The 25150-nt window shown below is 54.1% G+C and overlaps 2 protein-coding genes across 2 annotated transcripts in view; both read left to right on the forward strand.

Moving 5' to 3' along the window:
* Positions 1-349: 349 nt before the first annotated feature.
* The window catches only part of DNMT1 (DNA methyltransferase 1), a gene marked incomplete at its 5' end in the record, with an annotated part of 31592 nt that continues 6791 nt past the window's right edge, over positions 350-25150 (forward strand). Inside the window, 9 exons of the mRNA XM_064700905.1 lie at positions 350-606; positions 3768-3960; positions 5045-5135; positions 6751-6879; positions 10361-10643; positions 11773-11914; positions 14810-14976; positions 19269-19446; positions 23346-23541. Coding sequence (XP_064556975.1) covers positions 350-606; positions 3768-3960; positions 5045-5135; positions 6751-6879; positions 10361-10643; positions 11773-11914; positions 14810-14976; positions 19269-19446; positions 23346-23541 — 1636 coding nt within the window. The remainder of the gene's footprint in view (positions 607-3767; positions 3961-5044; positions 5136-6750; positions 6880-10360; positions 10644-11772; positions 11915-14809; positions 14977-19268; positions 19447-23345; positions 23542-25150) is intronic.
* LOC135441354 (uncharacterized transmembrane protein DDB_G0289901-like) lies at positions 16432-17403 on the forward strand (the record flags this gene model as incomplete). The annotated part of the gene is made up of 1 exon (XM_064700902.1): positions 16432-17403. A coding segment is annotated over one exon (972 nt), but the record flags the coding sequence as incomplete, so codon positions are not given.

The raw sequence follows: 25150 nt of genomic DNA on the forward strand, positions 1-25150 counted from the left end.
AAATTCCAACTTTGGATGGACAAACCCAACTTCTGATGGACAAACCCAACTCAGGTCCATCAAACCCCTCCAAGATCCCCAAATTCCAACTCTCCACCCAACTTTTGATGGACAAACCCAACTTCTGATGGACAAACCCAACTCAGGTCCATCAAACCCCTCCAAGATCCCCAAATTCCAACTCTCCACCCAACTTTTGATGGCCAACCCCAACTCAGGTCCATCAAACCCCTCCGAGATCCCCAAATTCCAACTTTTGGTGAACAACCCCAACTTTTGATGGCCAACCCCAACCCAAGTCCATCCAACCCCTCCACCACCCCCATAACTCCGCCCCACCCGCCCGCGCCGACGTTTTGGGGCCGTTTCTCGCCGTTTCGGCAGCGTCAAGCCGGCCAGCCCGGCCAAGAGGCCCAAGAAGGAGGCGGTGGACGAGGAGCTGCACCCCGAGCACTACCGGAAGTACTCGGAGTACATCAAGGGCAGCAACCTGGACGCGCCCGAGCCGTTCCGCGTGGGCCGCGTCAGGAGCATCTTCTGCAGCCTGCGCGGCAACGGCAAACCCAACGAGGCCGACATCAAGCTCTGCGTCTACAAGTTCTACAGGTGACGGATTTGGGGTGGTTTGGGGTGGTTTGGGAAGGTTTGGGGGGTTTGAGAAGGTTTGGAGATGGTGGTGGGACCAAACCCAACAAGGCCGACATCAAACTCTGCATCTCCAAGTTCTCCAGGTGACAAATTTGGGGCATTTTGGGGCATTTTGGGAAGGTTTGGAGATGGTGGTGGGACCAAACCCATCAAACTCTGCATCTCCAAGTTCTACAGGTGACAAATTTGGGGCCTTTTGGGCAGTTTTGGGAAGGTTTGGGGGGTTTGAGAAGGTTTGGAGATGGTGGTGGGACCAAACCCAACGAGGTGGACATCAAGCTCTGTGTCTCCAAGTTCTACAGGTGACAGTTTTGGGGTGGTTTGGGGGGTTTGAGAAGGTTTGGGAAGGTTTGGAGATGGTGGTGGAACCAAACCCATCAAACTCTGCATCTCCCAAGTTCTCCAGGTGCCAAATCCAGGCGGTTTTGGGGCATTTTGGGGGGTTTGGAGATGGTGGTGGAACCAAACCCAACGAGGTGGACATCACAAGTTCTACAGGTGACAGATTTGGGGCCTTTTGGGAAGGTTTGGGGGGTTTGAGAAGGTTTGGAGATGGTGGTGGAACCAAACCCAACGAGGTGGACATCACAAGTTCTACAGGTGACAAATTTGGGGCGTTTTGGGAAGGTTTGGAGATGGTGGTGGAACCAAACCCATCAAACTCTGCGTCTCCAAGTTCTACAGGTGACAGATTTGGGGCCTTTTGGGGTGGTTTGAGAAGGTTTGGGAAGGTTTGGGAAGGTTTGGAGATGGTGGTGGGACCAAACCCAACGAGGTGGACATCACAAGTTCTACAGGTGACAGATTTGGGAAGGTTTGGGAAGGTTTGGAGATGGTGGTGGAACCAAACCCATCAAACTCTGCATCTCCAAGTTCTCCAGGTGCCAAATCCGGGCGGTTTTGGGGCATTTTGGGGGGTTTGGAGATGGTGGTGGAACCAAACCCAACGAGGTGGACATCACAAGTTCTACAGGTGACAGATTTGGGAAGGTTTGGGAAGGTTTGGGGGGTTTGAGAAGGTTTGGAGATGGTGGTGGAACCAAACCCATCAAACTCTGCATCTCCAAGTTCTACAGGTGACAAATTTGGGGCGTTTTGGGGTGGTTTGGGAAGGTTTGGGAAGGTTTGGAGATGGTGGTGGGACCAAACCCAACGAGGTGGACATCAAGCTCTGTGTCTCCAAGTTCTACAGGTGACAGTTTTGGGGTGGTTTGGGGGGTTTGAGAAGGTTTGGGAAGGTTTGGAGATGGTGGTGGAACCAAACCCAACGAGGTGGACATCACAAGTTCTACAGGTGACAAATTTGGGGCGTTTTGAGGCATTTTGGGAAGGTTTGGAGATGGTGGTGGGACCAAACCCATCAAACTCTGCATCTCCCAAGTTCTCCAGGTGCCAAATCCGGTCGATTTTGGGGCGTTTTGGGGCGTTTTGAGAAGGTTTGGAGTTGGTGGTGGAAGGAGATCTTGGTGGCTCGAAGTTCTGGAGGTTCTTGCTGGACTTCCTGCTTTGGATGATCCTTGTTGGGACATCCCAGAACCAGGAGGGTTCTCCCACACTTGGTGGGGCTGGTTCTCCTCAAAATTGGGACTTTTGTCCCCAAATCCTCGAGGGTTTTTCACCAAATTGGGCAAAAGGACCCAAAATGAGGATTTGGGGTCGGTGACACGAGCGGTGCTGGAATTGTGGTGGGAACCCATGGATTGGATGATCCTGGTGGGACATCTCTGGACCTTTTTGGATGTCTGGAGATGGCTTTGGTCTTCTTTGGGTATTTTTGGGTATTTTGGGACATTTTTGGACATCCTGGAACATCTTTGGACATCTTTGAACATCTCAGAACCTTTTTTGGATCTCCTGGAACTTTTTGAGACATCTTTGGATCTCCTGGAGCATCTTGAGACATCTTTGGAGATCTTTGAACATCCTGAGACATCTTTGGAGATCTTTGGAGATCTTGGAACATCTCAGAACCTTTTTGGATCTCCTGGAACATCCTGAGATCTCTTTGGATCTCCTGGGACATCTTTGGATGTCTTTGGAGATCTTGGAACATCTCAGAACATTTTGGGATCTCCTGGAAGATCTTGAGATGTCTTTGGACATCTTTGGATGTCTTTGGAGATCTTTGAACATCTCAGAACCATTTTGGGATCTCCTGGAACATCTTGAGATGTCTTTGGATGTTTTTGGGACATCTTGAGACATCTTTGGAGATCTTTGAACATCTCAGAAACATTTTGGGATCTCCTGGAAGATCTTGAGACATCTTTGGATCTTCTGGAACATCTTTGGACATCTTTGGATGTCTTTGGAGATCTTGGAACATCTCAGAACCTTTTTGGATCTCCTGGAACATCCTGAGATCTCTTTGGATCTCCTGGAACATCTTTGGATGTCTTTGGAGATCTTGGAACATCTCAGAACATTTTGGGAATCTCCTGGAAGATCTTGAGATGTCTTTAGATGTTTTTGGGACATCTTGAGATATTTTTGGGTCTCCTGGAACATCCTGAGATGTCTTTGGAGATCTTTGAACATCTCAGAACATTTTGGGATCTCCTGGAACATCTTGAGATGTCTTTGAAATTTTTTTTTGTATTTTTTGGTATTTTGAGATATTTTTGGATGTCCTGAAACATCTTGAGACATCTTTGGAGCTCTTTGAACATCTCAGAACATCTTTGGGTCTCCTGGAAGATCTTGAGACATCTTTGGATCTTCTGGAACATCTTTGGACATCTTTGGATGTCTTTGGAGATCTTGGAACATCTCAGAATGTTTTTGGATCTCCTGGAACATCCTGAGATGTCTTTGGAGATCTTTGAACATCCTGAGACATCTTTGGAGATCTTTGGAGATCTTTGAACATCTCAGAACCTTTTGGGATCTCCTGGAAGATCTTGAGATGTCTTTGGACATCTCACACCATTTTAGGACATCTCTGGACACCTCAAACCTCCCTCACTCCCCATCCCACCTCCAACCTTCTCTCCATCCCAAGCCCACCACCACGAGGAGGTCCCACCTTGGGTTGTCCCACCTTGGGTTGTCCCACCTTGGGTTGTCCCACCTTGGGTTGTCCCCCCCCGTAACCCCGAGGTTCTTCTGGAACCTTCCAGGCCCGAGAACACGCACAAGTCCACCAAGGCGAGCTACCACGCCGACATCAACCTGCTCTACTGGAGCGACGAGGAGGCCACCGTGGACTTCCGGGCTGTCCAGGGCCGCTGCTCCGTGGTCTATGGAGAAGACCTGACCGAGAGCATCCAGGAGTACTCGGCCGGCGGCCTGGACCGCTTCTACTTCCTGGAGGTGAGGCCACCAGAGGTCCCAGGCGTGGAGGAGAAGGTTGGAGGTGCCAGGGGTGGAGGAGATTTGGAGGTTCTGGAGGTTCTGGGTGGGTTCCTGGAGATCTGGATGAGGTCCTGGAGGTGTTGATGGGTTCTTGGAGGTCTGGAGACACCAGAGATGGACCCAAATTTGGGTTCCTGAAGGTTCTGGATGCGTTCCTGGAGGTTCTGGGTGGGTTCCTGGAGGTTCTGGATGGGTTCCTGGAGGTTCTGGATGGGTTCTTGGAGGTGTTGATGGGTTCTTGGAGGTCTGGAGACACCAGAGATGGACCCAAATTTGGGTTCCTGAAGGTTCTGGATGCGTTCCTGGAGGTTCTGAATGGGTTCTTGGAGGTCTGGATGGTTTCCTGGATGGGTTCTTGGAGGTCTGGATGGGTTCCTGGAGGTCTGGATGGGTTCTTGGAGGTCTGGATGGTTTCCTGGATGGGTTCCTGGAGGTCTGGATGGGTTCCTGGAGGTTCTGGATGGGTTCCTGGATGGGTTCCTGAAGTTCTGGACGAGTTCTTGGAGGTCTGGATGGGTTCCTGGATGGGTTCCTGGAGGTCTGGATGGGTTCCTAGAGGTTCTGGATGGGTTCTTGGAGGTCTGGATGGGTTCCTGGATGGGTTCCTGGAGGTTCTGGATGGTTCCTGGATGGGTTCCTCGAGGTCTGGATGGGTTCTTGGAGGTCTGGATGGGTTCCTGAAGGTCTGGATGAGTTCCTGGAGGTTCTGGGTGGGTTCCTGAAGGTCTGGATGGGTTCCTGGAGGTTCTGGATGGGTTCCTGGAGGTTCTGGGTGGGTTCCTGGAGGTTCTGGATGAGTTCCTGGAGGTCTGGATGGGATCTTGGAGGTCTGGATGGGTTCCTGGAGGTTCTGGGTGGGTTCTTGGAGGTTCTGGATGAGTTCCTGGAGGTCTGGATGGGATCTTGGAGGTCTGGATGGGTTCCTGGAGGTTCTGGGTGGGTTCTTGGAGGTTCTAGTTGAGTTCTGGAGGTCTGGAGACCCCAGGGATGGACCAAACTTTGGGTTTCTGGTGAAATTTGGGATTTTTGGGGTTTTTCCCAGGCTTACAACGCCAAGACCAAGAGCTTTGAGGACCCTCCCAACCACGCGCGGAGCTCCGGGAACAAAGGGAAGGGGAAGGGGAAGGGGAAAGGTGAGGATGGGAAATGGGGGAAAATGGGAAAAAACGGGAAAAAGGGCGGGAAAGAGGCGGGAAAGGGGCAGAAAATGGGGCAGAAAATGGGGAAAAAAGGGGCAGAAAATGGGGAGAAAATGGGGAAAAAAGGGCAGAAATTTGGTTTAAAAGGGGCAGAAAATGGGTAAAAAAAGGGGAGAAAATTGGTAAAATGGGGCAGAAATTGGGTAAAAAAGGGCAGAAATTTGGTTTAAAAGGGGCAGAAAATGGGGCAGAAAATGGGTAAAAAAAAGGGCAGAAAATGGGTAAAGTGGGGCAGAAAATGGAAAAAATGGGTAAAAAAGGGCAGAAATTTTGTAAATTGGGCAGAAAAGGTTAAAAGGGGCAGAAAATGGGTAAAGTGGGGCAGAAAATGGAGTGGAAAAGAGGTGGGGTAGGGGCTGGAAATGGGGCAGAAAATGGGTAAAAAAGGGCAGAAAATGGGGCAGAAATTTGGTAAAAAAGGGCAGAAATGGGGCAAAAAAGGGGCAGAAAATGGGTGAAAAAAGGGCAGCAAGGGGCCTGGGAGGCGCCGGAGCCGCGGAGGAGGAAGATGAGGAGGAGGGTGATGGGGAGGAGGAGGATGATGAGGAGGAAGATGAGGATGAGGATGATGAGGAAGATGATGATGAGGAGGATGATGATGAGGAGGAAGATGATGATGATGAGGAAGATGATGATGAGGAGGATGATGATAAGGAGGATGATGATGAGGAGGAAGAGATGAGAGGCGAGGATGATGATGAGGAGGAGATGATGTGAGAAGAGGAGGAGGTGATGAATGGATGAGGAGGATGATGAGGAGGATGTGAGGAAGATGAGATGAGGATGATGAGGAGAGTGATGGAGAGAGGAAGAGATGATGGAATGATGATGAGGAGGATGATGAGGTGATGATGAGGAAGATGATGATGAGGAGGATGGAGATGATGAGAGGAATGATGATGAGGAGGATGATGAAGGAAGATGATGAGGAGGAATGATGATGAGGGGATGATGAGTGAGGAGGAAGATGATGATGAGGAGGAGATGATGAAAATGATGAGGAGGAGAGATGATGAGAGGATGATGATGATGAGAGGATGGAGGAGAGATGATGATGGAGGAGGATGAGAATGATGGATGGAAGATGGATGAGGAGGAGATGATGATGATGAGTGAGGAGGATGAGATGAGATGAGGAGGATGATGAGATGAGGAGGAGGATGATGATGAGGAGGAGATGAGATGAGAGAAGATGATGAATGAGGAAGATTGAGGATGAGATGATGAGAGGAAGATGATGTAGAGGAAGTGAGGGAAATGATGATGATGAGGATGATGATGATGATGATGAGGATGAGGATGAGGATGATGATGATGATGATGAGGATGATGATGATGATGAGGAAGATGATGATGAGGAGGATGATGATGATGAGGAAGATGATGATGATGATGAGGATGATGATGAGGAGGAAGATGATGATGATGATGAGGAGGAAGATGATGATGATGAGGAGGAGGATGAGAGGAGGAGATGACGACGAGAGTGATGATGGGAGGAGGTGGTGAGGGAAGAGAGCCGAGCGCCCCGCCCCGCTGGGTTCTGCAGGGAAGGGCAGGGGCCGGGCGGCCGAGCCGAGCGAGCCGGAGCCCCCCCGGCCGCAGGAGCCCCCCAAGCTGAGGACCTTGGACGTCTTCTCGGGCTGTGGAGGCCTCTCCGAGGGCTTCCACCAGGCAGGTGAGGTCCAGCTGCTGGAGATGGGGCTTGGACAGGGCTGGGAGAGGTCCAGCGGGGCTTGGAGAAGCTGCTGGAGGGTCCCAGTGCCCGGTTCTGGGCGTTCCCACCCGGTTCTGGGCGGTTCCGTCCAACCGTGGACATTCCCGTCCATCCATGGTCATTCCAATCCATCCATGGTCATTCCAATCCAACCGTGGTCATCCCAATCCATCTGTGGTCATTCCCACCCATCCATGGTCATTCCCACCCAACTCTGACCATCACTGACCATCCCTGACCATTCCCACCCATCCATGGTCATTCCCACCCAACTCTGACCATCACTGACCATCCCTGACCATTCCCACCCATCCATGGTCATTCCCACCCAACTCTGACCATTCCAGTCCATCCATGGTCATTCCCACCCATCCATGGTCATTCCCGTCCATCCATGGTCATTCCAATCCATCCATGGTCATTCCCACCCAACTCTGACCATCTCTGACCATTCCCACCCAACCGTGGTCATTCCAATCCATCCATGGTCATTCCCGTCCATCCATGGTCATTCCCGTCCATCCATGGTCATTCCCACCCATCCATGGTCATTCCCACCCATCCATGGTCATTCCCACCCATCCATGGTCATTCCAATCCATCCATGGTCATTCCCACCCAACTCTGACCATCACTGACCATCCCTGACCATTCCCACCCATCCATGGTCATTCCCACCCAACTCTGACCATCACTGACCATCCCTGACCATTCCCACCCATCCATGGTCATTCCCACCCAATTCTGACCATTCCCACCCATCCATGGTCATTCCCGTCCATCCATGGTCATTCCCACCCATCCATGGTCATTCCCACCCATCCATGGTCATTCCCACCCAACTCTGACCATCACTGACCATCCCTGACCATTCCCACCCATCCATGGTCATTCCCATCCATCCATGGTCATTCCCACCCATCCATGGTCATTCCCACCCAACCGTGGTCATTCCCACCCATCCATGGTCATTCCCACCCAACTCTGACCATCACTGACCATCTCTGACCATTCCCACCCAACCGTGGTCATTCCCACCCAGTTCTGACCATTCCCACCCACCCCTGACCACCCAGTGTCCACCTCTGACCATTCCCACCCAGCTTTGGCCATTCCCAGTGTCCATCCCTGACCATTCCCACCCATCCCTGACCTTTCCCACCCACCCCCAACCACCCAGTGTCCATCCCTGACCATTCCCACCCAACTGTGATCATTCCCAGTGTCCATCCCTGACCATTCCCAGTGTCCACCTCTGACCATTCCCACCCAGCTTTGGCCATTCCCAGTGTCCACCCCTGACCATTCCCACCCATCTCTGACCACCTCTGACCGTCCCTGACCATTCCCACCCACCCCTGACCATCCCTGACCATTCCCACCCAACCGTGACCATTCCCAGTGTCCACCCTGACCATTCCCACCCAGCTTTGGCCATTCCCAGTGTCCACCCCTGACCATTCCCAGTGTCCACCCCTGACCACCCCTGACCATTCCCACCCAACCGTGGCCATTCCCAGTGTCCACCCCTGACCTTTCCCACCCACCTCTGACCATTCCCACCCATCCCTGACCATCTCTGACCATCCATGACCATCGCTGACCATTCCCACCCAACTTTGGCCATTCCCAGTGTCCATCCCTGACCATTCCTGACCGTCCCTGACCATTCCCACCCAACTTTGACCATTCCCACCCACTCCTGACCATTCCCACCCACCCCTGGCCACCCCTGACCATTCCCACCCATCTCTGACCACCCCTGACCGTTCCTGACCATTCCCACCCATCCCTGACCATTCCCAGTGTCCATCCCTGACCATTCCCACCCAACTGTGACCATCCCAGTGTCCATCCCTGACCATTCCCAGTGTCTACCTCTGACCATTCCCACCCACCCCCGACCACCCAGTGACCATCCCTGACCATTCCCACCCAACTGTGATCATTCCCAGTGTCCATCCCTGACCATTCCCAGTGTCCACCTCTGACCATTCCCACCCAGCTTTGGCCATTCCCAGTGTCCACCCCTGACCATTCCCACCCATCTCTGACCACCTCTGACCGTCCCTGACCATTCCCACCCACCCCTGACCACCCCTGACCATTCCCACCCAACCGTGACCTTTCCCAGTGTCCACCCCTGACCATTCCCACCCAACCCTGGCCATTCCCAGTGTCCATCCCTGACCATTCCCAGTGTCCACCCCTGACCATTCCCACCCAGCTTTGGCCATTCCCAGTGTCCACCCCTGACCACCTCTGACCATTCCCACCCAGCTTTGGCCATTCCAGTGTCCACCCCTGACCATTCCCAGTGTCCACCCCTGACCACCCCTGACCATTCCCACCCAACCGTGGCCATTCCCAGTGTCCACCCCTGACCATTCCCACCCACCCCCGACCACCCAGTGTCCACCCCTGACCATTCCCACCCACCCCTGACCATCTCTGACCATTCCCAGTGTCCATCCCTGACCATTCCCAGTGTCCACCTCTGACCATTCCCACCCAACTTTGGCCATTCCCAGTGTCCACCCCTAACCATCCCCGACCATTCCCACCCAACCGTGACCATTCCCAGTGTCCACCTCTGACCATTCCCACCCAACTGTGACCATTCCCAGTGTCCACCCCTGACCACCCCTGACCACCCCCGCCCATCCCTGACCATTCCCAGTGTCCACCTCTGACCATTCCCACCCAACTGTGACCATTCCCAGTGTCCACCTCTGACCATTCCCACCCAACTTTGGCCATTCCCAGTGTCCACCCCTGACCACCTCTGACCATTCCCACCCATCCCTGACCATTCCCAGTGTCCATCCCTGACCATTCCCACCCAACTGTGACCATTCCCAGTGTCCACCTCTGACCATTCCCACCCAACTTTAGCCATTCCCAGTGTCCATCCCTGACCACCTCTGACCATTCCCACCCATCCCTGACCATTCCCAGTGTCCATCCCTGACCATTCCCAGTGTCCACCTCTGACCATTCCCACCCAACTGTGACCATTCCCAGTGTCCATCCCTGACCATCCCTGACCATTCCCACCCAACTGTGACCATTCCCAGTGTCCACCCCTGACCATTCCCAGTGTCCACCTCTGACCATTCCCACCCAACTTTGGCCATTCCCAGTGTCCATCCCTGACCATTCCCAGTGTCCACCTCTGACCATTCCCACCCAGCTTTGGCCATTCCCAGTGTCCACCCCTGACCATTCCCAGTGTCCACCCCTGACCATTCCCACCCAACCCTGACCATCTCTGACCATTCCCACCCAACCGTGACCATTCCCAGTGTCCACCCCTGACCATTCCCACCCAACTGTGACCATTCCCAGTGTCCATCCCTGACCATTCCCAGTGTCCACCCCTGACCATTCCCACCCACCCCTGACCACCCCTGGTGTCCTCCTGGCCGTGGTGGCCCCTCAGGTGTCTCGGAGACGCTGTGGGCCATCGAGATGTGGGAGCCGGCGGCTCAGGCCTTCCGCCTCAACAACCCCGGCACCACCGTGTTCACCGAGGACTGCAACGTGCTCCTCAAGCTGGTCATGGCCGGCGAGAAGACCAACTCCTTGGGCCAGAAGCTGCCCCAGAAGGGCGACGTGGAGATGCTGTGTGGTGGCCCCCCGTGCCAGGGCTTCAGCGGCATGAACCGCTTCAACTCGCGCACCTACTCCAAGTTCAAGAACTCCCTGGTGGTCTCCTTCCTCAGGTGGGTTCTCCAGGGGGGTTCTGGGCAGGTGGGACCACAGCTGGTGTCCCCTTGTGGGTCTGGATGGGTTTTTGGGAGGTGGGACCCCATCTGATGTTCTCTGGTGGGTCTGGAGGGGGTTTCTGGGCAGGTGGGACCACATCTGGTGTCCCCAGGTGGATCTGGATGGGATTTTTGGGGTGATGGATGGGATTTTTGGGGTGATGGGTGGGATTTTTGGGGTGATGGATTTTTGGGGTGATGGATGGGATTTTTGGGGTGATGGGTGGGATTTTTGGGGTGATGGATTTTTGGGGTGACGGGTGGGATTTTTGGGGTGCTGGATGGGATTTTTGGGGTGACGGATGGGATTTTTGGGGTGATGGATTTTTGGGGTGATGGATTTTTGGGGTGATGGAGAGGATTTTTGTGGTGAGACCCCATCTGGTGTCCCCTTATGGATGTGGATGGGATTTTTGGGAGGTGGGACCCCATCTGGTGTTCCTTGGTGGATCTGGATGGGATTTTTGGGGTGACGGGTGGGATTTTTGGGGTGACGGGTGGGATTTTTGGGGTGCTGGATGGGATTTTTGGGGTGATGGATGGGATTTTTGGGGTGACGGTCGGGATTTTTGGGGTGATGGAGAGGATTTTTGGGAGGTGGGACCCCATCTGGTGTTCCTTGGTGGATCTGGATGGGATTTTTGGGGTGACGGGTGGGATTTTTGGGGTGATGGGTGGGATTTTTGGGGTGATGGATTTTTGGGGTGACGGGTGGGATTTTTGGGGTGCTGGATTGGATTTTTGGGGTGACAGGTGGGATTTTTGGGGTGATGGATTTTTGGGGTGACGGACGGGATTTTTGGGAGGTGGGACTCCATCTGGTGTTCCCAGGTAGGTCTGGATGGGATTTTTGGGGTGATGGATTTTTGGGGTGACGGGTGGGATTTTTGGGGTGATGGATGAGATTTTTGGGAGGTGGGACCCCATCTGGTGTTCCTTGGTGGATCTGGGTGGGATTTTTGGGGTGATGGGTGGGATTTTTGGGTGACGGGTGGGATTTTTGGGGTGATGGATTTTTGGGGTGCTGGATGGGATTTTTGGGGTGACGGATGGGATTTTTGGGGTGACCCCCTCCATGTCCCCGCAGTTACTGCGATTATTACCGGCCGCGGTTCTTCCTGCTGGAGAACGTCCGGAATTTCGTGTCCTTCAAGAGGTCCATGGTGCTCAAGCTGACCCTGCGCTGCCTCGTGCGCATGGGCTACCAGTGCACCTTCGGGGTGCTGCAGGTACGGCACGGTTTGGGGGAAAAATGGCCTTTTTTGGGAAAAAATCCGTTTTTTTGGGGAGAAAAAAATCCCATTTTTGGAAAAAAAAATCCATTGTTTTGGGGAGAAAAATCCCTGTTTTGGGGGAAAAAAATCCATTTTTTTGGGGAGCAAACTCCCTTTTTGTGCAGAGAAAAAAAACGTTTTTTGGGGATAAAAAACCCTTTTTTTTCCCCACCTTCTGGGGAAGAAAAAAATCCCCTTTTTTGGGAATAAAAATATTTTTTTGGGACAAAACTCCATTTTTTGGGGTCAAAACTCCCTTTTTTTGGGGGATAAAAAATGTCCCCCCTTTTTTGGAAAACAAAACCTTTTTTGTGGGGAAAATTCCCTTTTTGTGGGTAGAAAAAAGCATTTTTTGGGGATAAAAACCCCTTTTTTTCCCCAGGTTTGGGGGACAAAAACCCCTTTTTTGGGGAGGAAAACCCCTTTTTTCCCCCGATTTTTGGCGGACAAAAACTCCTTTTTTGGGGGAAAAAACCCTTTTTTGGGAAAAAATCCGTTTTCTTGGGGGAAAAAATCTCATTTTTGGGAAAAAAAATCCATTTTTTTGGGGGAAAACCCCCTTTTTGTGGGGAAAAAAATCCATTTTTTTGGGGAGCAAACTCCCTTTTTGTGCAGAGAAAAAAAACGTTTTTTGGGGATAAAAAACCCTTTTTTTTCCCCACCTTCTGGGGAAGAAAAAAATCCCCTTTTTTGGGAATAAAAATATTTTTTTGGGACAAAACTCCATTTTTTGGGGTCAAAACCCCCTTTTTTTGGGGGATAAAAAATGTCCCCCCTTTTTTGGAAAACAAAACCTTTTTTGTGGGGAAAATTCCCTTTTTGTGGGTAGAAAAAAGCATTTTTTGGGGATAAAAACCCCTTTTTTTCCCCAGGTTTGGGGGACAAAAACCCCTTTTTTGGGAAAAAAAATCCTTTTTTGGGGAGGAAAACCCCTTTTTTTCCCCGATTTTTGGCGGACAAAAACTCCTTTTTTGGGGGAAAAAACCCTTTTTTGGTGAAAAAAAACCCCTTTTTTGGGGAGAAAAACGCATTTTTTGGGACCAAAACCCATTTTTTGGGACAAAACCCCCTTTTTTTGGGGACAGAAATCCTCCTTGGGTGGCTCTGGGGACGTTCCCATCTCCATGAAGGTCCCACATGGCCACGGCCACCGCAGGAATTGTCCCCTCCAATGGCAGAGCTGTCCCCTGAGGTGGCCCTGGTTGGTGTCCCCATGGTGACAATGGGACAGTGTTGGTGTCCCCACGGTGACAATGTGACAGTGTTGGTGTCCCCATGGTGACAGTGTTGGTGTCTCCATGGTGACAATGTGACAGTGTTGGTGTCTCCATGGTGACAATGTGACAGTGTCGGTGTCTCCATGGTGACAGTGTTGGTGTCCCCACGGTGACAGTGTTGGTGTCTCCATGGTGACAATGTGACAGTGTTGGTGTCCCCATTGTGACAGTGTTGGTGTCCCCATGGTGACAGTGTTGGTGTCTCCATGGTGACAATGTGACAGTGTTGGTGTCCCCACAGTGACAATGTCAATGTCTCCATGGTGACAGTGCTGGTGTCCCCACGGTGACAGTGTTGGTGTCCCCATGGTGACAGTGTTGGTGTCCCCATGGTGACAATGTGACAGTGTTGGTGTCCCCATGGTGACAGTGTTGGTGTCCCCATGGTGACAGTGTTGGTGTCTCCATGGTGACAATGGGACAGTGTTGGTGTCCCCACGGTGACAGTGTCGGTGTCCCCATGGTGACAGTGTTGGTGTCCCCATGGTGACAGTGTTGGTGTCCCCATGGTGACAATGTGACAGTGTTGGTGTCCCCACGGTGACAGTGTCGGTGTCTCCATGGTGACAGTGTTGGTGTCCCCATGGTGACAGTGTTGGTGTCCCCATGGTGACAGTGTTGGTGTCTCCATGGTGACAATGTCGGTGTCCCCATGGTGACAATGTGACAGTGTTGGTGTCTCCATGGTGACAGTGTTGGTGTCTCCATGGTGACAATGTGACAGTGTTGGTGTCCCCACGGTGACAGTGTTGGTGTCTCCATGGTGACAGTGTTGGTGTCCCCATGGTGACAGTGTTGGTGTCCCCATGGTGACAATGTGACAGTGTCGGTGTCTCCATGGTGACAGTGTTGGTGTCCCCATGGTGACAATGTGACAGTGTAGGTGTCCCCACGGTGACAGTGTTGGTGTCCCCAATGTCCCCTCAGGCCGGGCAGTACGGTGTGGCCCAGACCCGCCGCCGCGCCATCGTGCTGGGGTTTGGTGACACTGTGACAGTGTGACAATGTCCATGTCCCCATAGTGACAGTGTTGTCCCCTCAGGCCGGGCAGTATGGTGTGGCCCAGACCCGCCGCCGCGCCATCGTGCTGGGGTGGCTGTGTCCCCCATGGTGACAATGTGACACTGTCGGTGTCCCCATGGTGACAATGTGACACTGTGACACTGTTGGTGTCCCCCTGGTGACACTGTTGTCCCCATTGTCCCCTCAGGCCGGTCAGTACGGCGTGGCCCAGACCCGCCGCCGCGCCATCGTGCTGGGGTGGCTGTGTCCCCCATGGTGACAATGTGACACTGTCGGTGTCCCCATGGTGACACTGTGACACTGTTGTCCCCTCAGGCCGGTCAGTACGGCGTGGCCCAGACGCGCCGCCGCGCCATCGTGCCCATGGTGACAATGTGACACTGTGACACTGTTGGTGTCCCCATGGTGACACTGTTGTCCCCATTGTCCCCTCAGGCCGGTCAGTACGGCGTGGCCCAGACCCGCCGCCGCGCCATCGTGCTGGGGTTTGGTGACACTGTGACAGTGTTGGTGTCCCCATGGTGACACTGTGACACTGTTGTCCCCTCAGGCCGGTCAGTACGGCGTGGCCCAGACCCGCCGCCGCGCCATCGTGCTGGCGGCCGCCCCCGGCGAGAAGCTGCCCATGTTCCCCGAGCCCCTGCACGTGTTCGCGCCCCGCGCCTGCCAGCTCAGCGTCGTGGTGGACGACAAGAAATTCGTCAGCAACATCACGCGGTGGGTGACGGAGCCGGGACACCGGGGAACAGCGGGGAACACCGGGAATCACTGGGGAACAGCGGGAACAAACAATGGGAAACAGCAGGGAACACCGGGAAACAGCGGGAACAAACACCGGGGAACACCGGGAAACACTGGGGAACACCGGGGAACAACGGGGAACAAACACTGGGGAACAGCGGGAAACAGTGGGGAGCACCAGGAAACACCGGGGAACAAACACCGGGGAACAGCAGGGAACACCGAGGAACATTGTGGAACAAACACCAGGGAACACTGGGGAACACCAGGGAACACTGGGGGACAGCGGGGAACACCGGGGAACCCTGGGAATCACTGGGAAACAGGGGGAACAAACACCAGGGGACAGTGGGGAGCACCAGGAAACACCGGGGAACAAACCCTGGGAAACAAACACCGGGAAACACCAGGGAACACCGGGGAACACCAGGAACCTGGGAAACACCGGGGAACAAACACCAGGGAACACTGGGGAACCCTGGGAATCACTGGGGAACAGCGGGAACAAACACCAGGGAACACCGGGGAACACCGGGGAACACCAGGGAACAGTGGAGAACACCGGGGAACAAACACCGGGGGACAGCGGGGAACACTGGGGAAACACCAGGAACCCGGGAAACAGCAGGGAACAAACACCAGGGAACACTGGGGAACACCGGGAACCTGGGAACACCGGGGAACACCGGGGAACACCAGGGAACACTGGGGAACACCAGGGAACACTGGGGAACACCGGGAAACACTGGGAATCACTGGGGAACAGTGGGAACAAACACCAGGGAACAACAGGGAGCAACGGGGAACACCGGGGAACAGTGGAGAACACCAGGAAACAAACACCAGGAAACACCAGGGAACACTGCGGACCACTGGGGAACACCGGGAAACAGCAGGGAACGAACACCGGGAAACACCAGGGGACACCAGGAAACACCAGGAACCCGGGAAACACCGGGGAACAAACACCAGGGAACACTGGGAAACAGCAGAGAACGAACACCGGGGAACAAACACCGGGGGACAGCGAGGAACACCGGGAAACACCAGGGAACACTGGGGAACACCGGGAACCCCGGAAACACTGGGGAACAAACACCAGGGAACAGCAGGAAACAAACACTGGGAAACACTGGGGAACAAACACTGGGAAACACCGGGAATCACCGGGAAACAAACACCAGGGAACACTGGGGAACACCGGGAACCTGGGAAACACCGGGGAACAAACACCAGGGAACACTGGGGAACCCTGGGAATCACTGGGGAACAGCGGGAACAAACACCAGGGAACACCGGGGAACACCGGGGAACACCGGGGAACACCGGGAAACAGTGGAGAACACCAGGAAACAAACACCAGGGAACACTGCGGACCACTGGGGAACACCGGGAAACAGCAGGGAACGAACACCGGGAAACACCAGGGGACACCAGGAAACACCAGGAACCCGGGAAACACCGGGGAACAAACACCAGGGAACACTGGGAAACAGCAGAGAACGAACACCGGGGAACAAACACCGGGGGACAGCGAGGAACACCGGGAAACACCAGGGAACACTGGGGAACACCGGGAACCCGGGAAACACTGGGGAACAAACACCAGGGAACAGCAGGAAACAAACACTGGGAAACACTGGGGAACAAACACCGGGGAACACTGGGGAACACCGGGAACCCGGGAAACACTGGGAAACAAACACTGGGGAACAGCAGGAAACAAACACTGGGAAACACTGGGGAACAAACACTGGGAAACACCGGGAATCACCGGGAAACAAACACCAGGGGAACACTGGGGAACACCAGGAACCTGGGAAACACCGGGGAACAAACACCAGGGAACACTGGGGAACCCTGGGAATCACTGGGGAACAGCGGGAACAAACACCAGGGAACACCGGGGAACACCGGGGAACACCGGGAAACAGTGGAGAACACCAGGAAACAAACACCGGGAAACACCAGGGAACACTGGGAAACACCGGGAAACAGCGGGAAACAAACACCAGGGGAACACCGGGGAACACTGGGAAACAGCAGGGAACGAACACCAGGAAACACCAGGGGACACCAGGAAACACCAGGAACCCGGGAAACACTGGGGAACAAACACCAGGGAACACCGGGAAACACTGGGGAACACTGGGAAACAAACACCAGGGAACAGCAGGAAACAAACACTGGGAAACACTGGGGAACAAACACTGGGAATCACCGGGAAACAGCGGGAAACAAACACCAGGGGAACACTGGGGAACAAACACCGAGAATCACCAGGAAACACCGTGGAACACGGGGGAACAAACACCAGGAACACCGGGAAACAGTGGAGAACACCAGGGAACACTGGGGAACACCAGGAACCCGGGAAACACCGGGGAACAAACACCAGGGAACACTGGGAAACACCGGGAAACACTGGGAAACAAACACCGGGGAACAAACACTGGGAAACACCGGGAAACAGCGGGAAACAAACACCGGGAAACAGCGGGAAACAAACACCAGGGAACAAACACCAGGGAACACCGGGAAACAAACACCGGGAAACATCGTGGAACAAGCACCAGGGAACACCGGGAAACATTGTGGAACAAACACCGGGGAACAGCGGGACACAAACACTGGGAAACACCGGGAGCCCAGATGGGAATGCCGGTGTTGGGAATTTGGCACTTGGGGATTGGGGATTCTGTGTTGGAAATTCCAAGTTGGGAATTTGGGTGTCGGGAGATCCGAGTTTGGAATTTGATGTAGGGAATTCCAAGTTGGGAGTTCCAAGTTGGGAGATCCAAGTTGGGAATTTCAGTGTCGGGATCCGATGGAATTTGATTGGGAGATCAATGGAATTCGTGTCGGAGTTCAAGTTGGGATTTTGGAGCTGGAGCATCCAAGTGGGCCATGGAATTCAGGTTGGGAATTTCGGTGTCGGAGTCCAATGGGAATTTCGTGTCGAGATTCCAGTTGGGAATTTTTGAGTGGAGCTCCAAGTTGGGAGATCCAGTGGAATTCAGTGTCGGGAATTCCAGTTGGGAATTCATTGGGAGTCCAAGTTGGGAATTCGGTGTCGGGAGATCCGAGTTGGAATTTTGATTTGGGATCAAGTTGTCAGGAGTCCGAGTTGGGAATTTACTGGATCCAATTGGATCCATGGGAATTTCAGAGTTGGGAATTTCGGTGTGGATTTTGCGGGCAGTGGAGCTCCAATTGGAGATCAAGTTGGGAATTTGGTGTGGATTCATGGAATTCCAATTGGAATTTGTGGAGATCCAAGTTGGGAATTTCAGTGTCGGGAGTTCCGAGTTGGGAATTTTGATTTGGGAGATCGAGTTGGGAATTTCGGTGTCGGGAGTTCCAAGTTGGGAATTTTGAGCTGGGAGCTCCAAGTTGGGAGATCCAAGTTGGGAATTTCGGTGTCGGGAATTCCGAGTTGGGAATTTTGATTTGGGAGATCTGGTTGGTCGAATTCAGTTGGATTCGTGTCGGAGTTCCGAGTTGGAATTTTGATTTGAGAGATCCAAGTTTGTCAGGAGATCCGAGTTGGGAATTTCAGTGTCGGGAGTTCCGAGTTGGGAGTTCCAAGTTGGGAGTTCCAAGTTGGGAATTTTGATTTGGGAGATTCAAGTTGGGAATTTCGGTGTCGGGAGTTCCGAGCTGGGAATTTCGGTGTCGGGAGTTCCGAGTTGGGAATTTTGATTTGGGAGATCCGGCTGGGATTTCGGGTCTGGGATTCCTGAGCTGGGATCTGGATCCATGGGAATCCAAGTTGGGAATTTTGATTTGGGAGATCCAAGTTGGGAATTTCGGTGTCGGGAGTTCCGAGTTGGGAATTTTGATTTGGGAGATCCAAGTTTGTCAGGAGTTCCGAGTTGGGAATTTCGGTGTCGGGAGATCTGAGTTTGGAATTTTGATTTGAGAGATCCAAGTTTGTCAGGAGATCCGAGTTGGGAATTTCGGTGTCGGGAGTTCCGAGCTGGGAATTTTGATTTGGGAGTTCCGAGTTGGGAATTTTGGTGTCGGGAGATCTGAGTTGGGAATTTCAGTGTCGGGAGTTCCGAGCTGGGAATTTTGATTTGGGAGATCCAAGTTTGTCAGGAGATTCAAGTTGGGAATTTTGGTGTCGGGAGTTCCGAGTTGGGATTTTTGAGCTGGGAGCTCCAAGTTGGGAGCTCCAAGTTGGGAATTTCAGAGTTGGGAATTTCGGTGTCGGGAGTTCCGAGCTGGGAATTTCGAGCCCCGGGTCGGGACCGTGTCGCCCCCAGGACGTTCTCGGGCCCGTTCCGCACCATCACGGTGCGCGACACCATGTCGGACCTGCCCGAGATCCGCAACGGCGCCGCGGCGCTGGAGATCTCCTACAACGGCGAGCCCCAGTCGTGGTTCCAGCGGCAGATGCGCGGCTCCCAGTACCAGCCCATCCTCAGGGACCACATCTGCAAGGTGGGAACGGTGGAGATGTTGGGAATGGTGGGAACGGTGGGAACGGGGTCCACCAGGTCCCACCAGGTCCTGTGCCCGAAATCAGGATGGGGGAAACCATGGCAGTGGTGGAGATGGTGGGAATGTGAGGTAGAAATGTGATTTGGAATGGTGAAGATGTTGGGAATGGTGGGAACGGTGGGAACGGGGTCCACCAGGTCCCACCAGGTCCTGTGCCCGAAATCGGGATGGGGGAAACCATGGCAGTGGTGGAGATGGTGGGAATGGTGGAGGTAGAAATGGTGGATTTGGGAATGGTGAAGATGTTGGGAATGGTGGGAACGGTGGGAACGGGGTCCACCAGGTCCCACCGGGTCCTGTGCCCGAAATCGGGATGGGGGAAACCATGGCAGTGGTGGAGATGGTGGGAATGGTGGAGGTGTGGGAATGGTGGAGATGTTGGGAATGGTGGAGATGTTGGGAATGGTGGAGGTGGTGGGAATGGTGGAGATGTTGAGAACTGGTGAATTTGGGAATGGTGGAGGTGGGAATGGTGGAGATTTTAGGAATGGTGGAGATGCTGGGAATGGTGGAGATGTTGGGAACTGGTGGAGGTGGTGGGAGTGGTGGAGGTGCTGGGAATCGTGGAGGTGACTGGAATGGTGGAGGTGGTGGGAATTGGGGAGATCTTGAGAATGGTGGAGGTGGGAACGGTGGAGGTGTTGGGAATGGTGGAGGTGTTGGGAATGGTGGAGGTGGTGGGAATCGTGGAGATGTTGAGAACTGGTGGATTTGGGAATGGTTGAGGTGTGGGAACGTTGGGAATGGTGGAGATGTTGGGAACTGGTGGATTTGGGAATGATGGAGGTGTGGGAATGATGGGAATGGTGGAGGTATGGGAATGGTGGGAACGGGGTCCACCAGGTCCCACCGGGTCCTGTGCCCGAAATCGGGATGGGGGAAACCATGGCAGTGGTGGAGGTGGGAATGGTGGAGGTAGAAATGGTGGATTTGGGAATGGTGAAGATGTTGGGAATGGTGGGAACGGTGGGAACGGGGTCCACCAGGTCCCACCGGGTCCCGTGCCCGAAATCAGGATGGGGGAAACCATGGCAGTGGTGGAGATGGTGGGAATGGTGGAGGTGTGGGAATGGTGGAGATGTTGGGAATGGTGGAGGTGTGGGAATGGTGGAGATGTTGGGAATGGTGGAGGTGTGGGAATGGTGGAGGTGCTGGGAATGGTGGAGGTGGTGGGAATTGGGGAGATCTTGAGAATGGTGGAGGTGGGAATGGTGGAGGTGTTGGGAATGGTGGAGGTGGTGGGAATCGTGGAGATGTTGAGAACTGGTGGATTTGGGAATGGTTGAGGTGTGGGAACGTTGGGAATGGTGGAGATGTTGGGAACTGGTGGATTTGGGAATGGTTGAGGTGTGGGAACGTTGGGAATGGTGGACATGTTGGGAACTGGTGGATTTGGGAATGGTGGAGGTGGTGGGAATGGTGGAGGTGTGGGAATGATGGGAATGGTGGAGGTGTGGGAATGGTGGGAATGGTGGAGATGTTGGGAACTGGTGGATTTGGGAATGGTGGAGGTGGTGGGAATGGTGGAGGTGTGGGAATGATGGGAATGGTGGATTTGGGAATGGTGAAGATGTTGGGAATGGTGGGAACGGTGGGAACGGGGTCCACCAGGTCCCACCAGGTCCTGTGCCCGAAATCGGGATGGGGGAAACCATGGCAGTGGTGGAGATGGTGGGAATGGTGGAGGTGTGGGAATGGTGGAGATGTTGGGAATGGTGGAGATGTTGGGAATGGTGGAGGTGGTGGGAATGGTGGAGATGTTGAGAACTGGTGAATTTGGGAATGGTGGAGGTGGGAATGGTGGAGATTTTAGGAATGGTTGGAGATGTTGGGAACTGGTGGAGGTGTTGGGATGGTGGAGGTGCTGGGAATCGTGGAGGTGACTGGAATGGTGGGAGGTGGTGGGAATTGGGGAGATCTTGGAATGGTGGAGGTGGGAACGTGGAGGTGTTGGGAATGGTGGAGGTGTGTGGAATGGGATGGATGGATGGTGGGAATCGTGGAGATGTTGAGAACTGGTGGATTTGGGAATGGTGGAAGTGTGGGAACGTTGGGAATGGTGGAGATGTTGGGAACTGGTGGATTTGGAATGGTTGAGGTGTGGGAACGTTGGGAATGGTGGAGATGTTGGGAACTGGTGGATTTGGGAATGGTGGAGGTGGTGGGAATGGTGGAGGTGTGGGAATGATGGGAATTTGTGGAGTGTGGAATGGTTGTGGAATGGTGGAGATGTTGGGAACTGGGTGGATTGTGGAATGGAGGTGGTGGGATGGGGAAACCGATGGAGTGTGAGATGGTGGGAATGGTGGAGGTGTGGGAATGGTGGAGATGTTGGAATGGGGAGTGTGGGAATGGTGGAGGTGGGTGGGAATGGTGGAGTTTGAGAATGGTGAATTTGGGATGGTGGAGGTGGGAATGGTGGGTTTTGGAATGGTGGGATTTGATGGTGGAGGGTGGATGGTGAGTTGGGAATGGGGGGAAGTGAGGTGGGAATGGATGGGGAGAACTGGCATGGTGGAGATGGTGGGAATGGTGGAGGTGTGGGAATGGTGGAGATTTAGGAATGGTGGAGATGCTGGGAATGGTGGAGTGGTGGGAATGGTGAGATGTTGAGAACTGGTGATTGGATGGTGGCGTGGGAATGGTGAGATTAGAATGGTGGAGATGCTGGGAATGGTGGAGTGGGAAATGGCGATGATGGAATGTGGAGATTTAGGATGGTGAGATGCTGGAATGGTTGACTGGAATGTGGATTTGGGAGTGGAGTGCTGAATGGTGGAATGGTGCCCAACAGCCACTGCTGGTGCCCAACATCCCCCATGATGCCCACCCTCCCCCATTGGTGTCCAACCTTGCCCATTGATGTCCAACGTCCCCCAATGGTGTCCAACATCACCCAATGATGCCCAACACCCCCCATTGGTGCCCAACATCCCCCAATGATTCCCAATGTTCCCCATGATCTCCAACATCCCCCAATGATTCCCAATGTCCCCCATGATCTCCAACATCTCCCAATGATGCCCAACATTGCCCATTGATCTCCAACATCCCCCAATGATCCCAACTTCCCCATGATTCCAGACATCCCCCATGATCCCAACTCTCCCATGATCCCAACATCCCCCAATGATGCCCAACTCCCCATGTTGCCCATCCCCCATGATCTCCAACATCCCCCAATGATGCCCAACATCCCCCAATGATGTCCAACGTCCCCCAATGATGCCCAACGTCCCCCATGATCTCCAACATCCCCCAATGGTGCCCAACATCCCCCAATGGTGTCCAACCTTGCCCATTGATCTCCAACATCCCCCAATGGTGCCCAACGTCCCCCATGATCTCCAACATCCCCCAATGGTGTCCAACCTTGCCCATTGATCTCCAACATCCCCCAATGGTGTCCAACGTCCCCCATGATCTCCAACATCCCCAACGGTGTCCAACCTTGCCCATTGATCTCCAACATCCCCCAATGGTGTCCAATGTCCTCCATTGATGCCCAACATCCCCAACGGTGTCCAATCTTGCCCATTGATCTCCAACATCCCCCATTGGTGCCCAACGTCCCCCATGATCTCCAACATCCCCCAATGATGCCCAACGTCCCCCATGATCTCCAACATCCCCCAATGATTCCCAACGTTCCCCCATGATCTCCAACATCCCCCATTGGTGTCCAACCTTGCCCATTGATCTCCAACATCCCCCAAGATCTCCAACACCCCGCCATGATCTCCAACATCCCCCAAAATGCCCAACACCCCCCAACGTCCCCCCCCCCACCCACCGATGTCCCCATGCCCGCGGTGACGCCGCCCTGGTGGCCGCGGCAGGACATGAGCGCGCTGGTGGCGGCGCGGATGCGGCACATCCCGCTGGCGCCCGGCTCCGACTGGCGGGACCTGCCCAACATCGAGGTGCGGCTCTCGGACGGCACCAGCACCAGGAAGCTGCGCTACACCCACCACGAGCGCAAGAACGGCCGCAGCAGCTCCGGCGCCCTGCGCGGCGTCTGCTCCTGCGCTGAAGGTGCGTGGTGGGACTCCGTAAGCACGTCCTCACCTGGGCTGGGCTGGACGTGTGTTTGCCCCCAAATTCTGGGTTTTTTTGGTTGGTGGTGGTGTCTAATGTCCAACCCTTGAAGGTTCCCAATGGTCATCGTTGTCCCAGTAGTTGGGTGGGGTTGGTCATGCTGACCAATGTCCAACCCTTGAAGGTTCCCAATGATCATCATTGACCCAAGAGTTGGGTGGGCTTGGTGGTGGTGACCAGGTCTGCTCCTGCGCCGAAGGTGCGTGGTGGGACTCCGTAAGCACGTCCTCACCTGGGCTGGGCTGGACGTGTGTTTGCCCCCAAATTTTGGGTTTTTTTGGTTGGTGGTGGTGTCTAATGTCCAACCCTTGAAGGTTCCCAATGGTCATCATTGTCCCAGTAGTTGGGTGGGGTTGGTGGTGGTGTCCAGTGTCCAACCCTTGAAGGTTCCCAATGATCATCATTGACCCATGAGTTGGGTGGGCTTGGTGGTGGTGACCAGGTCTGCTCCTGCGCCAAAGGTGCGTGGTGGGACTCCGTAAGCACGTCCTCACCTGGGCTGGGCTGGACGTGTGTTTTCCCCCAAATTTTGGGTTTTTTCGGTTGGTGGTGGTGATCGATGTCCAAGTCTTGAAGGTTCCCCATGGTCATTGGCCCAATAGTTAGGTGGGGTTGGTGGTGGTGACCAATGGCCGCCATGTCCCTGTGGTTGGGTTTGGTGGTCTCCAATGGCCACCATGCCCCAACCCTTGAAGGTTCCCCATGATGGTTGTCCATGGTTGGGTTTGGTGGTCTCCAATGTCCACCATGTCCCAACCCTTGGTGGTTCCCCATGATGGTTGTCCATGGTTGGGTTTGGTGGTCTCCAATGGCCACCACGCCCCAACCCTTGAAGGTTCCCCATGATGGTTCTCCATGGTTGGGTTTGGTGGTCTCCAGTGGCCACCACGCCCCAACCCTTGGTGGTTCTCCATGGTTGACCATGGCTGGGTGTGGTGTCCCCAGGGAAGCCGTGCGACCCGGCCGACCGGCAGTTGGGTTTGATGGTCTCCAATGGCCACCATGCCCCAATGGTTGGGTTTGGTGGTCTCCAATGGCCACCATGTCCCAATGGTTGGGTTTGATGGTCTCCAATGGCCACCACGCCCCAACCCTTGGTGGTTCCCCATGCTGGTTCTCCATGGTTCTTCATGGTTGGGTTTGATGGTCTCCAATGGCCACCATGCCCCAACCCTTGGTGGTTCTCCATGCTGGTTCTCCATGGTTGACCATGGTTGGGTTTGGTGTCCCCAGGGAAGCCGTGCGACCCGGCCGACCGGCAGTTGGGTTTGATGGTCTCCAATGGCCACCATGTCCCAATGGTTGGGTTTGATGGTCCCCAATGGTTGGTTTGGTGGTCTCCAGTGGCCACCATGTCCCAATGGTTGGGTTTGGTGGTCTCCAATGGCCACCACTCCCCAACCCTTGGTGGTTCCCCATGCTGGTTCTCCACAGTTGACCATGGTTGGGTTTGGTGTCCCCAGTGGCCACCACTCCCCAACCCTTGGTGGTTCTCCATGGTTGACCATGGTTGGGTGTGGTGTCCCCAGGGAAGCCGTGTGACCCG

This window comes from Zonotrichia leucophrys, unplaced genomic scaffold (assembly GCF_028769735.1).
Source record: "Zonotrichia leucophrys gambelii isolate GWCS_2022_RI unplaced genomic scaffold, RI_Zleu_2.0 Scaffold_254_75358, whole genome shotgun sequence".
In the NCBI taxonomy this organism is placed as follows: Eukaryota; Metazoa; Chordata; class Aves; order Passeriformes; family Passerellidae; genus Zonotrichia; species Zonotrichia leucophrys.